Below are 15,896 nucleotides of genomic sequence, written 5' to 3' on the forward strand. Positions count from 1 at the left end.
GGTCTACTGTATCAGAATCTCTAAGAGGGAGCATGGGTGGGAGAAGATAGTGATTCTCTTAAGGTAGGAGAACCATGGCTATAGAGCAGTGGTTCTCAAACTCTGCTGAATATTAGAATCACTGGGGAGACTTTTAAAATCCCGATGTCCTGGCCTTTCCCCTTACCAATTAAACCAGAATCTCTAGGAATGAGATCCAGGCACAGGTGTTTTTTTAAAATCCCAAGGTGTTTCCAAATTTAAAAGCAAATTTATAGAGGATAGGGCAGATTCTTTAGGACAGTAGATATTTTGTATGGATTTATGTATGTATGTACTGTATACTTATTTTGGGGGAAGTGGTAATCTTTGTAAACACAGGTCATTCACGTCTCAAGCTCTGTGTAAAGGGTCGTGCAGCACTGCAGATCACAGCTGTCTGTCCCTCTCTGCATGAGGACAGCCCGGGGTTGCCTAGTGGCCAAGCTGGGGAGCTACAGAATGAAGTGTGTATGGCTGTCTGGGCAGACAGAACTCGGAGCAGTTCTGTAGAGAAGTCTAGACGTGTATGGTCAGGCCCCTCAAGATGGCTGTTCTCTTGCTCTTTGTACATCCCCTCCTCGACCAGTCCCTGCTTCACCTCCGCCCTACTCACATGAATGTGCTTGCCCCCTGCCCCTTAGGCCAGAACGGCCCCACCTGCTAGTTTATTAAAGGGAAACATCTGCTCTAGTGGTGGTGGTTAACCTGAGGGGCTGTGAGGCACAGGCCCCAGCTGCTGGTTTCCCTGGTAACTGATGAGCCAACCTGACATCAATCCCCCCTATAAATGGTAGCCGCCTCCTCCCCAGGGGAGGGAAGATTGTTGCTGTGTCCTGTTTGCTGCACACGGTGGGGTGTTGCCCTAGGACCTTGCTTCAGATGTGTAAGAGCCCCCCTCTATAAAACCACTGATGTCTCTGTTGCTGTATCCGGGCTCCTTCTTTGGTCTCGTGGCTGGTGCAGCCCAGCGAGCCTCTAGAGAGCCGCTCAGTGCCAGGTCTCTTCTTATTCCCCAGATCTCACTGTCCCCACCTGACTGCTCCCTGCAGCGCCCAGCTCCCTTCCTAAAATCCTTTCTTCTGTAATTTCTTAGGTTCTTTTCAGCAGTTTCTAGAAAAGGCAGGCCTTTAACAAATTACCAACTAATAAGAACATCTCCCCCCACCCACTGCAAACTGATTGCCTAAAAAAAAAATAGGTGTGATGTTCAAAGACATTTTTCAGAAGCCTGGGCATCTGGAGGGCTGCCTGCCAGACAGCCATATATTTTTTTTTTTTTTACTATACTTGTGGATATCAACTTACTTAGCGTCTGCCAAGTGCATTGATTTGCTCGAGCCATCGTTATTTAAATTGATATCAGCTAAGCTATTCTACCCTATCCTGAGGATTAAAGTCAGTCACCAGGCGTGTGCCCTGCTTTCAGGGCAAGCAAATGCTCAAGAAGTAAAAGCTCCTGCGTGGCCCCTCCCACAGGGACACCTGACGCAGGTCAAGCCCTGAAATGGCTGAAGGTTCCAAAGAGCTGACTGTCTACATACAGAGAGGGCTTCTTTTTCTATTGAGCCTGTATGCAGACTTTTCACAGGCAGTGATAAGCAGCTGTAAAAAGTGCATTCCCCGAGCTTATCCAAAGCTCAGGCTCCTTACTTTTTCCCTTCTGTGAACCTGATGATACAGGGGCAGTAGCTTATTCCTCACATTCACCTGGGACAAGAGCCTTGAATAAACTTCAGGTGTTAACCTCTCAGAACGTTATGAAAACCATGAAACAAGACACATACTACACACTTCTGGATGGACAGACTTCAGGACCCTCCCCCCAACTGTTCTGTAGACACCCCCAAAGATCCACAGCTCCCAGGATAGCAATGTTTGATCTAAGGGAGGCCGGTGAACTCTAGATTACCCTTCACTCAGTGAAGTAAATCCCGATCTACCAAGAAGCAGGAGATGAGTAAACATTCCATGCTTTCCCGAGCTTGCTTTGCTCTTCTGCAACATCTTGGAAAGTAAAGCAAAGCATTTTATTTCTGGCCTCCCTCCCAGCTTCCCTTCCGGTTCAGAGGGGCAGCTGCCTGCTGGGATGTCTCTGCATCCTACTCACCAGTAGGAAAGGGCCCTTGGCCGCCCAGTCTCGGGAGCTGCCTGAGCCGTACTCTTTGCCGGCCAGAACTATCAGAGGAAGGCCCGCCTGCTGGTACCGCTCAGAGGCATCGAACACATCAAGCTGAGGAAGAGAAGAGGAAGGTTTTACAGACACAATAAAGGCACAGAATGTGGACACAGGGCAGTGAGTCCTGGTGGGACGTGCAGGGGCAGAAGTGTCTGTAGTCGGCCAAGCCAACGTAGAGTCAATGGAACACTCAACCAGTCAGTTGCCTGGTCTACAAATTTCCAGTTAACTCCATCTATGTACCTCTATCAAATTGAATTTTATACTCTTAAGTGAAATGCCTAATTGTCCTAGTTTTAGAAAAACATTCAAATCCTAGGGCATCAGGGGAAAAAAAGGAAATTAGATCAGTTTTTTTTTAAAAACTCTTCCATTGATTAAAATATTTTAAAGCTATCGCAGAGAATCCCACCTAAACCTGGGTTTTGACTGAGTACCAGAAACTCAGTGATGGTCAGTTGTGAAGGGTAGCCAAACAGAAAGAAGGTCACATGTTCGGAAATTACATAAAATGCAAACTCTTATTTGTCACCCTTCTACATGGAGGTCAAGGTAGAGACAGTAGAAACACTGATGGAAGCACCAATCAATAAAGGACAGGAAAGGATTAATGGATCTTTTAGTATATATGAGAAACATTTTACACAAATAGATTCATTTGTTTCTCACAGGAACTCTGAATATTCTGCTGAGCTGAGACTTCACAAAGAGATATCATTGCTGGTGAGTAATAAAACATTGTTTTCTCCTGGCTACTTAAGTCAGAAAATAAGATCTGTCCAAAAGGAGTATTTGATTTGAAAGGAGCTCTAGAAAGGTGTCTAATCAAATTCTCAAGTAGGCTTTCACAAATTGCTATTGCGGTGAAAGGATGGAGACTGTGGTTGATGTCACACGGCATCTCCTAAATCTGGGTAGGATTCTGTATGTCTTTAGCTGGATAGAGCTCATGAATATAGAAACTGTTTAAAAAAAACAAAAACAAAAAAACGACCTGATATTTTCAGAGATATCTATTAGTAGCTTTGTATATTAAGACTGTGGGAGTGTGGTTTTTTTTTTTTTTTGAAGTAGATTTGCTTGGCTCTGAGTGTTTTAGTAATTTTATTTTATTTATTTTTGCTGTGTTGGGTCTTCGTTTCTGTGTGAGGGCTTTCTCTAGTTGTGGCAAGCGGGGGCCACCCTTCATTGCAGTGCACGGGCCTCTCACTATCGCGGCCTCTCTTGTTGCGGAGCACAGGCTCCAGACGCGCAGGCTCAGTAGTTGTGGCTCACGGGCCTAGTTGCTCCGTGGCATTTGGGATCCTCCCAGACCAGGGCTCGAACCCGTGTCCCCTGCATTGGCAGGCAGATTCTCAACCACTGCGCCACCAGGGAAGCCCCAGAGTGTGTGTTTTTTAAAGTGCTTTCAAAACTACCGCAAAGCTGACAATCCCATGGCAAAGCAGGTCTTGGAACCCAAGATGAGTGGGACTAAGCAGGTCTAGAATTGCCAGCTCCTGGCTTTTCTCATACATGAGCCAAACTGAGAGTAGCAAGCAGCTTATAAAGCATCAGCTCCTGTACTCTCCCGCTCTTCTGAAGAAAACATAAAATTTAGTGGTTTCTTCTGTTATTGTGCCTCTGTATCCCTAAGTATTATATTTAATTGGCCAGTTCTTCATTTCTCCTTTTTTATTATTAATTTCCTACTTTGATGATTTAGTTCTTTTAACCACCACGCTCCTTCCCCTCCCCCACCCCCTCCTCTCCGCAGCCTTCTAATATCATTGTCATACGTTTTGATTATGTAAATGCCACTTATAGCTGAGCCACATAATATACTCTGATTTCCTTTTCTTGGCAATTAAAATTTTTTTTCCCACTGGAATAAAATTTTTGCATGTGTGTTCACCTATTTCTGTGTCCCTACCTGTTAATTAATCCCCAAATGCACTGCCTAAAGTATCAATACAAGTCTTCTCTAAAGACATTCAAATCTATCAGGCAATCTAATTTAAAAATCTTTTTCATGGGGTGTCACTCCTGGAACCCAACATTCCTGTGTGGACTGATGGCTCTCTGAGGACATGGTGCATTCCTATTCTTTCCCAAACATCCTGTCGATTCCCTGTATTTCTTTTTCCTGGATCCTACATCTTCCTCTTTTTTTGGTTTATTCCCTTGTTTTGGTGTAATACATTTACTAAGTAGCTTCTTGAGACTGGGACTCAAGAAGAGGGTATTTTTAAAGTTTTTGAATATCTGAATGTGTTATTACTTTAATCTCACTTGGCTGGAAGTATGAGGGACACAGATTTTAGGGTCCCAGTAACTTTCCTCAGTCTGTTTCCTGGGTTGCTGTGAGCACGTCTGATCCCCAGGACAATGCACATAAGCTGTTTTTCCCTCTCTGAAGTTTCTAGATCTCCTTACCTCTGCTGTTCGTGCCGCGCAGCTTGTGGGATCTTAGTTCCCCAACCAGGGATCGAACCCAGGCCCTCAAGCAGTGAAATCGCGGAGTCCTAACCACAGGACCGCCAGGGAATTCCCAACTTTATTGTCTTAATTTCATAATGATGTCACTTGGAGTGGGTCTTCTTTAATCATGTGGCTGGGCACTCAGTGGACCTTTGAATCTGGAATCTCAGATTTTGCAGTTGAGGAATTTTCTTGAGTTAATTCTCTAATAATTTCCTCTCAGATCTTGTCTGTTCTTTTTAGCATCTCTGTTCAGTCAGATGTTGGCCCTCCTCAGTTCAGTCTTTAATTTTCTTACATTTTCTAATTTCCCCTTTGTCTTTCTATATTCTGGAAGATATTCTCAACTAATCAACTTTTCCTGTGAAATTTTAGGGGCTTTTTTTTTTTAAGGAGCTCTTTCTTGTCTTCTGATTACTTTACAGCAACAGAAAATCATCTCTTATCACTCTGAGGAGGCAGTTGTTTTCCTTAGTTTTCTTCTACTCTTTGCATTATCTGTTGTCCTTTATATTCCTCTGTTCTTTGTCTGTCTTCCAAGTTCAAGGCCTGACTCAAATGTCTCTTCATCTCTCATTCTGTCTCCTTATTTAAGCTGAGGCACTAAGCAACCGACTAGGAGTTCTGTGCAATGGCAGGGCTGTAAATGAGGGAGATTCATTGTGACAGTCAGTATCCTGGAGGCCTCCAAAGTCTGTAACTTCAAGTCCTTCCCCTTCATCTCTTGGGGATTTTACCGTTTATTTGTATCTTTTTCACTTAATAGTTTATCTTCCCTGCTATTCACTGAACAAATATCTCTTGGGCCCTGACTTTGTGCTGGATCCTGGTGATCAGAGTATCTATGATGAATTTGCTTTACAAACATAGAACCAGTTACAAGTGAGGCAGTGTGTTTGGTGGTAAAGAGCGTTGACTTCAGACAGAGCCTCACTCCGTGGGTTTTAATCTCAGCTCCTCAGACTTGTGAACTTAGGGAGTTACATGAGCTCTCTAGGCTCCACTTGCCAACTTAAAACAAGGAGAATTATGGTACCGTCCTCAAAGGGTTGTTATGAGGATTGAACAAGTCAGTATATGCAAAGAGCTTAGAACAGCACCTGGGATGGAGTAAGTTCCACAGACGTATCTAGCCATTATCATTTTAAAATAATTTGTGAGGGTTATTTCTTAAGTAGCTTAACCAGTTTTCATGTGGTTTCACAGCATTCACTGGGAAGGGGAGTGACCCTGAGGACCTGCTGCTGTGCCAGATGCTATGCTAGGTGTTTTACGTGTCATTCCATTCAAGGTTAAGCCTCAGAGCCTTAAAAAGTAGACATTATTTCTACTTCTCAAGTAAGAAAAATGAGGCTCAGAGAGGGAGATAACTTGCTGAGGGCTCCACAGCTGATATGAGGTGGAGCTGGGACTTGAACCCAGGCTTGTCTGACTTAAAAGTGCAGGCTTCCCCACCTCTCATATGCCTGCCATCTGTGAACAGACAATTCTAGCTGTCATATGCCAACTCCAAATGGTTCCCATTAGGACCCAAGCAGGCCTGCACAATCCTCTACATTCCTTCTTCTCCTAGTGATACGGTAAATTAATTAAATGCTATTAAAGTTATATTGGGTTGGCCAAAAAGTTCATTCGGGTTTTCCATACAAGGCTACCGAAAACCCAAACGAACTTTTTGGCCAACCCAATAAAATAGTCCTTATTAATAAATATCCTCCACCTTAACCTGGAATTTCCCCTTCAAGTACTCTGAACTGACGAAATTTCACTCAGAGGTTTTTAAGCTCAACTCCTAGGAAACTAGACTTAGTTAAAGCATGAAGCAGAATCTCTAAGCAGGAAAAGGTTTCCCAGTTTAAAGGGCCTCTCCATCAAGGATGAACTCTATATACATGGACACCTGGCAAGAGAGACTGTACAAAGCAAGAGGTAGGATGAGCTGTGAAATAAAAATAAGACCAAAAGGAAAGTGATGGTGCAAACATCCAACCACCCAGAGCCTGAGAAATTCTGGCTTCTTAATGAAGTAGAAGACACAATACTCACAATTTCGCCAGTAGGCAGATGGATAGTCTGTGGTGCCTGCTTGTTCAAGAATTTGTTTAATAAGCGGATATTGGCAAATGTCCCCCGCGCCATGATGGCGTCATTACCTCGGCGGGAGCCGTAGGAGTTGAATTCTCGTGGAGTCAAGCTGATAATGAAAGCAGGAGAGGAGCTGGTTTAGTGAACTGAGAGAAGATTAAACTTGGCTTACCCCAAGAAAAGAGAAAACCCACAAACCTAGGTGTTTCTCTAAGTCTGCTAAGTATTGTTCTCCAGGGCAGAAAAGCTGTTCCCATAGCTTCAACTGAGGGCAGAGTGAGAGGTGGCAGGTGGGATTGTGAATCAGTATGCTCCCAGCAGCAACCTACAGTCTTATAAATCTGAGTAGAGCAATCGGGAGGGACTTTAATAAGAGTATTTATTTTACTGATTCAGTAGGGTAGCCTATAAAGCTTCACAAAAGGTAAAATACTAAAAATGGGTTAAAAAAACAAAGGAAGCAAAGGGAATACTCAGGGTAGGCCAGTCAGGCGGAGCCAAGAATGGGGACACATAAAATACATTCTATAAACTAGACAGAAGTAGGTTCAAATTTGTCCCCTAGTTACCAGGAGCTCAGTGAAATGAAAAGACACATAACTGGCGACATGACTTAGAATTTTCATAAGATCAAAATCAGGGCAGTGCCAAAGAGGCAGATAGGAATAGCTATCGGTGGTCCTAAAATCAAAGAAGAATCTTGTCTGTGGATCCCAATGAAAGGACACTTTGCAATGTGAGTAACAACATCTTAAAATGAACATGGTGACCAGTTCACTGGGCTGTTTCTTATAATGCTAGGAAGCGTGTGGTTAATGATTTATTAGTTAGATCTAATTTGAAGATTGAGAGTCTATGAATGGGCTTCAGGAGTAGGTGAGTGTGTCTATGAACCCCTGAAATTATGTCCAAAATGTGCATGTGCATTTTTATGGGAAGGTATATCTCCTTTCATTCAATTCTCTAGAGTATCAATAATCACCAATCTAAAAAGGTGTTGGTCACTGCTCATTTTTTAGTTTCTTCCTCCAGCCTCAATCTTGTGTTTCTCTAGTTTCTCTGTTTGTTCTTAGAAGCCTTTTCTCCCATTCATTCACTCAACAACATTTTATTGAGCACCAACTATGTGCCACCAGCCTGTCCTGGGTGAACAATGAACGAAACCAATTAAGATCTCTGCCTTTGCAGGGCTTACATTCTAGAAGCTGGAGACAAAGAAATTTTTTTAAAGAGCATCCTACGCAAGTGTTACTAGATTGTGGTTAATACCTTAGGAAAAAGAAAAGGTAGACCAGGGCAAGGAGAACAGGAGTATGGTGGGAGTGAACTCATGGAGGAAGACTTGAACTTGGCGAGAGAGTTAGCTAAGAGGGTATCTTGGGGAAGGGCATCCAAGAGGAAAAAACAGCCAGCTCAACCAAAGGCTCTCAGGCAGAAGGGTACTTGGCCATGCTTGGAACATTCAATGAACAAGGTGGTGGGCAATGTGTCCCGAGCAGTGTGGGTGAGTGGAAGAGCAGGGACTCACTGACTCATCTTGAATATCATCTGCCCTTTTCTACTTGCTGATGGACTTGGGTCTCCCACTCAAAGCAGAATCATATATCCCTTTAAAATCTCACAATATGTATCTGTGTATAGGCAGTTCCCATACATTTTTAAAAAGTAGTTACCCTGCGTTAAAGAAAAATCTTGACACAGACCACTGTGCATCACCTCCTCTAGATGTGGGCTATCTTCTTAAACTTACAACACTTACATTTCTGGGGAATATGAAATATTCTTGGTCTGAATGAATAGACTGTCCCATAGGGTGCACTAGGAAAAGGCAGAGATGAGTGAGCAGGACAGAAAGGGAAATTCAAGAAGAAAATGGGTTAGCCACCAGGCAAGTGAGATGAGGGGCAAGGCAGTTGTCCTCTCCCACTGGGGTAAAAAAAAGGTGTTGAATTTTTTCCTCAGATTGGCTCTGGGCCCCATCCCTGAAGAAGCAGATTCAGGAGGTGGGGATGGGAACCAGGAACTTTTATCTCCCCAGACGACTCTCATGGAAAGTCCCATTTGGGACCGACATTGATTGATAGTGGTATATTAAATAACAGTGGATAATACTGGTGTAATGCCTGTTAAAATCGGTATGTGACTGAAGGATTGCTGAATGGATGCGTAAACTGCAAATCCTTGAAGAGGATCTCTGTAAAGAATGTCTCTCAACCAGGAAATATCAATGCATTTCCGGTTCTAGCCCTGTTGAGTGCTTCAAGTGTAACCAGGCTCTGCCACAGGTGAAGAGCAGAGCCTTATACTTTAACAATCAGCCAAGCTGGGGGTAGGGATGACTGCTGAGTCTAATGAGTACACCTGCTCAAAAAGAAGGTCCTCATCCCTGCTGGGGTTCACGTGCTGATGGATTCTCCCAGGGAAGCTTCGAAGCAGCAAACAGAAAGAGCAATTGTTTTTCAAGCCCCAGGGTTCAGTGAAAAACCAAAGTGTGATTCCAAGGAGACCTCATGAAAAGAGAACTACTGGCCTCACTCTCTCCATTTCTGCCTTCAGGCCCTTCCCCCCCTTATTCATTACTTACCCTCTGTTAGTTAAGTAGCGAGCAGCAGGGCTATTTCTTGCAATATTTCCAGCCGGAGAGATGTGGTCCGTTGTTACTGAATCTCCCAAATTTAACAGCACGTAGGCATCCACTATAGATTTAGGGGGCTGAAGATCCAAAGTCTACCAAAGAGCACAGTAAGTCAGTGTTTGCCCAGGTTTTCTCCAACATGTCACCAGGGGAACCCCAATGGTAGCAGTCCATGGACCTGAACCAGATGACAGCCCTATACCAGCGCATAGAAAATTCTAGTTTTATTGGTTTTATCAGGGGTGTTTAGAAAAGTGAGGTGAATTTATGCAAAATATTCATATCTCACTCTTGAAGGGAGGTGAAGTATTGGCACTATCCCCTCAAAAGCAGCAGGGATGCTGCTGCAAACGACATTCTCTTTCTCCGCATCCAGAGAAGGCCTCAGATGCTGAGGACGGCAGGAGTCCTCCCCGTTGCACCCAGGGGAGTGCAGACTCCTTGATCATCAGTTTCAGAGAAGATTTCCCTTATTTTTATGGATATAAGTTTTAAATATGGCAGGTCCCAGGGGATGTTCTCCTGGACAGTCCCTCAGACTTTACTGAGTCTTTGTCCAGGTGGTACTTGATCACCAGGGATCTCTACAAAGCCACACAGAAGCCTTGGACAGAGAAACTGTAGGCCCACTCCAGCCAAATAACTCTGCTTCCCTAAACTCTCCCCAGTATTATCTGCTCGGGTTTGTAAAGGTGTTAATGAAATGGATAGTCAAAGCAGGGGTATTGGGTAGTCAAGTAGATTTTACAAGGCAAGAAACTTTTTGAAGAACTCATTTTGTTAAAAAATAAAAAGTCCTACCAGGTCTTCAAAGAATGGTGGTGACTTAATGTATGTAGATTTGGGATTCCAGTAATATAGCTTATCTGATGGGGCTGCTAAGGCATTCCAGCTCTCATTCACAGTCTTGGGGAAAAAAGAAAAAAGGAAGGGCAGATCTAATCACAGTCCATCCTAAGGAAAATTTAACATGCAAACACAAACATATATTCAAGCTAAGAGCACAGTGAAAACCGTTCTTACTCTAAATGGTCACACAACAGAGTTCCTCTATACTGAGACAACACCATGCTAAGTAATTTAAAAATACACGTGCTCTGTGATAGGCAGCCCCCACGGACCTGCCTTCTAGGATTCACACCCCTAAGTGATCCCCTCCTGCTGAGTAGGGGCTGGGCCTAGTGACTCACCTCCAGGATTAGGTTATAAAGAGACTCTGCCTTCTGTCACTTTCACCCTCTTACCCTCGCTTGCTTGCTTACTTGCTCGGATGGAGGCCAGCTACCATTCTATGAAGAGCAGGTGAAGAGACCCACTAGTAAGGCACTGGGGGCAGCCTCTAGCTGACAGTCAGTGAGGAGCTGAGGCCTTCACCCACAGCATGTGAGGTCCTTTATCCTGCCAACAACCACATGAGTGGTCTTAGAAATGGATCCTCCCCCAGTTGAGTCTTCAGATGAGACTGCAGCCCCAGATGACACCTTGACTGGGGCCTTGTGAAGGCACACACACCCTGTTAAGCCGCACCTCCATTTCTGACCCATGGAAACTGTGAGATAAAAAAATGCTTGCTGTTTTAACTCACTAAGTTTGGGGGTAATTTGTTGCAGAGCAATAGATAACTAATATATATACTTATAAATATAATTTATGAAATAATAATCCAGATTGTACCCCAGGGGAAATTATGTATGCTCTGAAGATTCTGGGAAGTAGACCTCCAGGTCATAAGGACATTAGCTAGTAAAAGACAGCTGCTATGCCTTCAAATTGGCTTGAATTAGCTCTACATGTCCATTGACTCAGACTTTGGAGAAATACATTTAACCCAATATCTACCAAACTCCCTTGTACCATTTCCCAATGAGCAGCTTGTGGGATTCACAGTGCACGAATATGACCCCCGTGTGACTCTGCTTCCCAGTCTGCCCTCTTGTTTCAAACCACCAGCCCTAGGCTGAAGCCCTTGGGTCAGCCTCTCACAGAGACTAGGGAAAGTGGTAACATCCAAGGGGCTCAGAAAATGACGCTGAGCCCCATACGTTTTCCCTGTATTTGTAAAATGCACAGCAAGTTTTTTTTTTATTTCAGTAGTTTGATAGGGTGGTGTTTCTTACTGAGTGGCTTTTATTTTTATTATTTTTTAAGCATGCAAATACATCTGAGAGGTGCATTCAACCATTTGATGCCTCAGTGACACACTACAGTGACATCAGGGGGTCCTCAACCATAGTTGATGCACGCCCCAGGCTGCCTGAGGAAGCGGGTAACTGTGGAGAGCTGGCCAGCAACTACACACAGCTGAGGCCTTTCTTCCTGAGGCTGCCGCTCACTTGTCCAACTCTGGGAACATCTGGGGAGTGTGGGGTCTGGAAAAATGTGAGTCTTAGGAGAAAAATGATGGATAACCACTTCCCCAGTCATCTGAAGAAATGTTACTTTGTATAGTTGACACCGCCACTGGCCTCAAGGGTGGCAGAGATGATGCACAAGAGCAGCTTTACCTCACAGGTGGGCTGGGACCTCACCTCTATTTTCTGATAGACCTCCTTAAACATCCCAGGGATGACATACTGACGCTCCACTGCCTGGATCTCGTCTCTGGTTGGCCAGATATCTCTCAGAAATACCTGTTGTCCCTTTGCATTTACCCCTGGGGAAAAAATTGTTTATTAGTGAGAAAAACTTCATCTCATACCCCATTTTCATCGCCACATACAGTCAGTCAAGTCTCATTCAGGGTAGTTACGTTCTGTAAAGCCTACGTGCACACTCAGAGAATACTCAGTCACTGTCCCCAGGTTAGGCTCCCAAGAGCCTCCATCCACCACACTGTCGTCAACTGATCAAGACATAACCCTGTGTTATGTGTGTTTCTGTTTCATGACACCTTACTTCATACATACTGTTGATGCATTCACACTGAACTCGCGAGCCTGTCCAACATGAGGCCCGTCACAGCCTTCTTGGGCTTAGGAACGCTACACAGCACTTTAGCACTACTCTTGGGGGTCATTTTAAACAGTGAAATCACCAACAAAAAGCACAAAAATGTTAAAAACATGGTGCTAAACAGAGCTCGAACAGGACACTTGTTTGCAGTATAAGACCTGCAATAAAAAGGCAGAATGTCGCCTTGTTCGACCTCAGCTGAGGGCAGGCACGGTGAGGGACTCAAGGTCTTCACACCTGCACCCCTCCCCACCCCCACCCCGTGCACATCTGTGAATGGCCATGGGAGAGTGATGAGCATTGATTTGGGGGTTAAAATCCATTTTAATGAGTAGTCAAATTTGCAAATATGGAATCCATATGTAATGAGGATCAACTGTATGTCTAAAGCTATGATCTCCTAAAAGTAAATTCCAGGGTACCATTTTCATATTATCTAATCTGCTTATTAGCATGGGTTGAGGAGGGTACAGCAAAGAGACGAGAGGAAAGGAAACACAGCATTCTGTCCCCAGAATTTCGAGAAGCTGCACTATGTGGATGTGTTCCTACAGAGGAGACATTAAAACAGTGCCTATCATTAGATTAAAGCAGGAGCTGGAAAGGAAGGGACTGGAGAAGAAGCCAGAATGGCAAGATCTGCATTACTTTGGGTATTTCTTTCCCTTTTGTTGTCCCTCCCCCTTTAGTAAATTCTTGTTTAACTATTTCAATTATGTCTTAGCTGTGTATTGGGGCATAAAGAAAAGACTCCTCCTCTGATCTCTGGAGGGTCTAGCCTTCATTCTTTATTAAGGAAAGCAATAACTTTCTCCCAGTAATGTTTTCAGATACATTGGAAAACCTGTAACCCCCCAAATAAGATCTTACCCAGTGGCTCTTTCTCAAAGTCGATCCTGATGGTCCCGGCAATTGCATATGCTATTACTAAAGGCGGAGAGGCTAAATAGTTGGCCCGGGTATTGGGGTGGACTCGCCCTTCAAAATTCCTGTTCCCAGACAGTACTCCAACAGCAACAAGGTCCCCCTGTGTGAGGCAAGGGGAAAAGCAGGTCGCAAAGAGAAGAGAATGCCTAGGCTCCATTTGTCAAAGTTTTCCCTTTAAGCGTCCCCTTCACCTGGTCCTCTCCCTGGGAAGAAGAGCACACAGGGTGACCCTGTGGGAGACACTCTGGGTCAAAAGCAGCTGAGAGACACATTCAGTGGTTTCTGCTCATGAGAAAATAGCAGGTTGGTCAGGAGGCAGCATCCTGGTTATTTTGCTGCTGGGGCCTGAAAACAGGTGGGGAAGACTGCAAGTTGAAAGCTAAAGGAAGCCACGTTGACTGACAGGGACTCTATAATAATGCAAAGCAAACCAAATAGTATTTCTCAACGCTATAGAATTTATGGGACAAAAATCAAGCCAATGCAATTTAGTTTACATTCATTTGTCTGACTTGGAACCAGTTTTCAGACAACAGGAACAAACGATTCTGGCGCCTTCTGCAGTCAAAACCACGTTTAGGGAGCACGCGTGTGCCAGGCGCTGCACTATGTCCTTCGTGTCCACTATCACCTTTATGCTCACAACCCTATGAAACAGGTGCTATCATTGTCTCCAGTTACAGTTGTGAAAACTGAGACACAAAGAGGTTAATTAACTTGCTCAAAGGTATACAGTTAGTAAGTTTCACTCAACTCCGAAGACCGTACTCTTAACCACATCCCATGCTCCCCTGGACCTTCTTAAAATTACCAGCCTTTTGGTCACACATCATATGAAACATGACAACAGCTCTGAAGACCCACAAGTTCCTCTGTAATCACCTGCGTGATGGCTTCTACCACAGCTTCAGGTAAGGGCCCACTGTTGCCAATGCAGGTCATGCAGCCATAGCCCACCACATCAAACCTAGATGCAAGAGAGAAGCACAGGATGGAGAATGACTCTCAGTGGGCTCACCTGCTGGTTACAGTTCCTGGAGGCCACTGACTTAAGTAAGTTTAGTACAGGGCTGTTTCTATAAAGCTTTCATTCTTGGGAACATTTTGATCTACTATTCATCCATTCTAAATCATTCAATTAAGAGTCCTTTTTATAATTTACTTTTTAAAAAAACTGAAGTATAGTTGATTCATAATATTATGTTAAGGTGTACAAGGTGATTGTCATATACAAACACACACACACACATATTTTTTCAGATTATTTTGCACTATAGGTTATTACAAGACATTGAATAGTGTTCCATATGTTATACAGTAAATCCTTGTTGTTTATCTTTTTTTTTTTTTTTGGCCACGCCACGCAGCACGCGGGATCTTAGTTCCCCAACCAGGGATCAAACCCGCACCCCCTGCAGTGGAAGCCTGAAGTCTTAACCACTGGACCACCAGGGAAGTCCCATATCTATTTTATATATAGTAGTGTGTATCTGCTAACCCCATACTCCTAATCCCACCTCTCCCCCCAATCCCTGCTTTCCCCTTTAGTAACCATAAGTCTGTTTTCTACGTCTGTGAGTCTGTTTCTGTTTTGTAAATAGATTCATTTGTATTATTTTTTTTAGAGTCCACATACAAGTGGTAATATATAATATTTGTCTTTCTCTGTCTGACTCACTTCACTTAGTACGATATTCTCTAGGTTTATCCATATTGCTGCAAATGGCAATATTTCATTCTTTTTTATGGCTGACTAGTATTCTATTGTGTATATATATCTTCTTCATCCATTCATCTGTTGATGGACACTTAGGTTGTTTCAGTGTCTCAGCTATTATAAGTAGTGCTGGTATGAACGTGGGGGTGCATGTATCTTTTCAAATTAGAGTTTCTGTCTTTTCTGGATATATTCCACTGACTGCTGGATCATATGGTAGCTCTATTTTTAGTTTTTTAAGGAAGCTCCATACTGTTTTCCATAGTGGTTACACCAATTTACATTCCCACCAACAGTGTAGGAGGGTTCCCTTTTCTCCACACCCTCTCCAGCATTTATTATTTGTAGACTTTTTGATGATGGCCATTCTGACTGGTGTGAGGTGATACCTCATTGTAGTTTTGATTTGCATTTCTCTAAAAGTTAGTGATGTTGAGCATCTTTTCCTGTGCCTGTTGGCCATCTGTATGTCTTCTTTGGAAAAATGTCTATTCAGGTCTTCTGCCCATCTTTTGATTGGGTTGTTGGTTTGTTTGTTTTTGATATTGAGATGTATGAGCTGTTTGTATATTTTGGAAATTAATCCCTTGTCGGTTGCATCATTTGCAAATATTTTCTCCCATTCTGTAACTTGTCTTTTCGTTTTGTTTAAGGTTTCCTTTGCTGTGCAAAAACTTTTAAGTTCGATTAGGTTCTATTTGTTTATTTTTGCTTTTATTTCTTTTGCCTTGGGATATTGCTATAATTTATGTCAGAGAATGTCTTGCCTATATTCTCTTCTAGGAGTTTTATGGTGTCATGTCTTACATTTAGATATTTAAACCATTTTGAATTTATTTTTGTATATGGTGTGAGACAGTATTCTAATTTTATTGATTTACATGAGGCTGTCCAGCTTTCCCAACATCACCTGCTAAAGAGAC

General features: G+C 43.4%; 1 protein-coding gene across 1 annotated transcript in view; it reads right to left on the reverse strand.

The window, feature by feature from the left end:
- The window catches only part of ACO1 (aconitase 1), a 59,704-nt gene that overhangs the window by 3,195 nt on the left and 40,613 nt on the right, over positions 1–15,896 (reverse strand). The window contains exons 13-19 of the mRNA XM_060101886.1: positions 14,139–14,223; positions 13,200–13,356; positions 11,906–12,030; positions 10,179–10,283; positions 9,327–9,469; positions 6,704–6,851; positions 2,129–2,251 (exon numbers count right to left, since the gene is read on the reverse strand). Coding sequence (XP_059957869.1) covers positions 2,129–2,251; positions 6,704–6,851; positions 9,327–9,469; positions 10,179–10,283; positions 11,906–12,030; positions 13,200–13,356; positions 14,139–14,223 — 886 coding nt within the window. The remainder of the gene's footprint in view (positions 1–2,128; positions 2,252–6,703; positions 6,852–9,326; positions 9,470–10,178; positions 10,284–11,905; positions 12,031–13,199; positions 13,357–14,138; positions 14,224–15,896) is intronic.

Source organism: Mesoplodon densirostris, chromosome 6, assembly GCF_025265405.1.
Source record: "Mesoplodon densirostris isolate mMesDen1 chromosome 6, mMesDen1 primary haplotype, whole genome shotgun sequence".
NCBI lineage: Eukaryota > Metazoa > Chordata > Mammalia > Artiodactyla > Ziphiidae > Mesoplodon > Mesoplodon densirostris.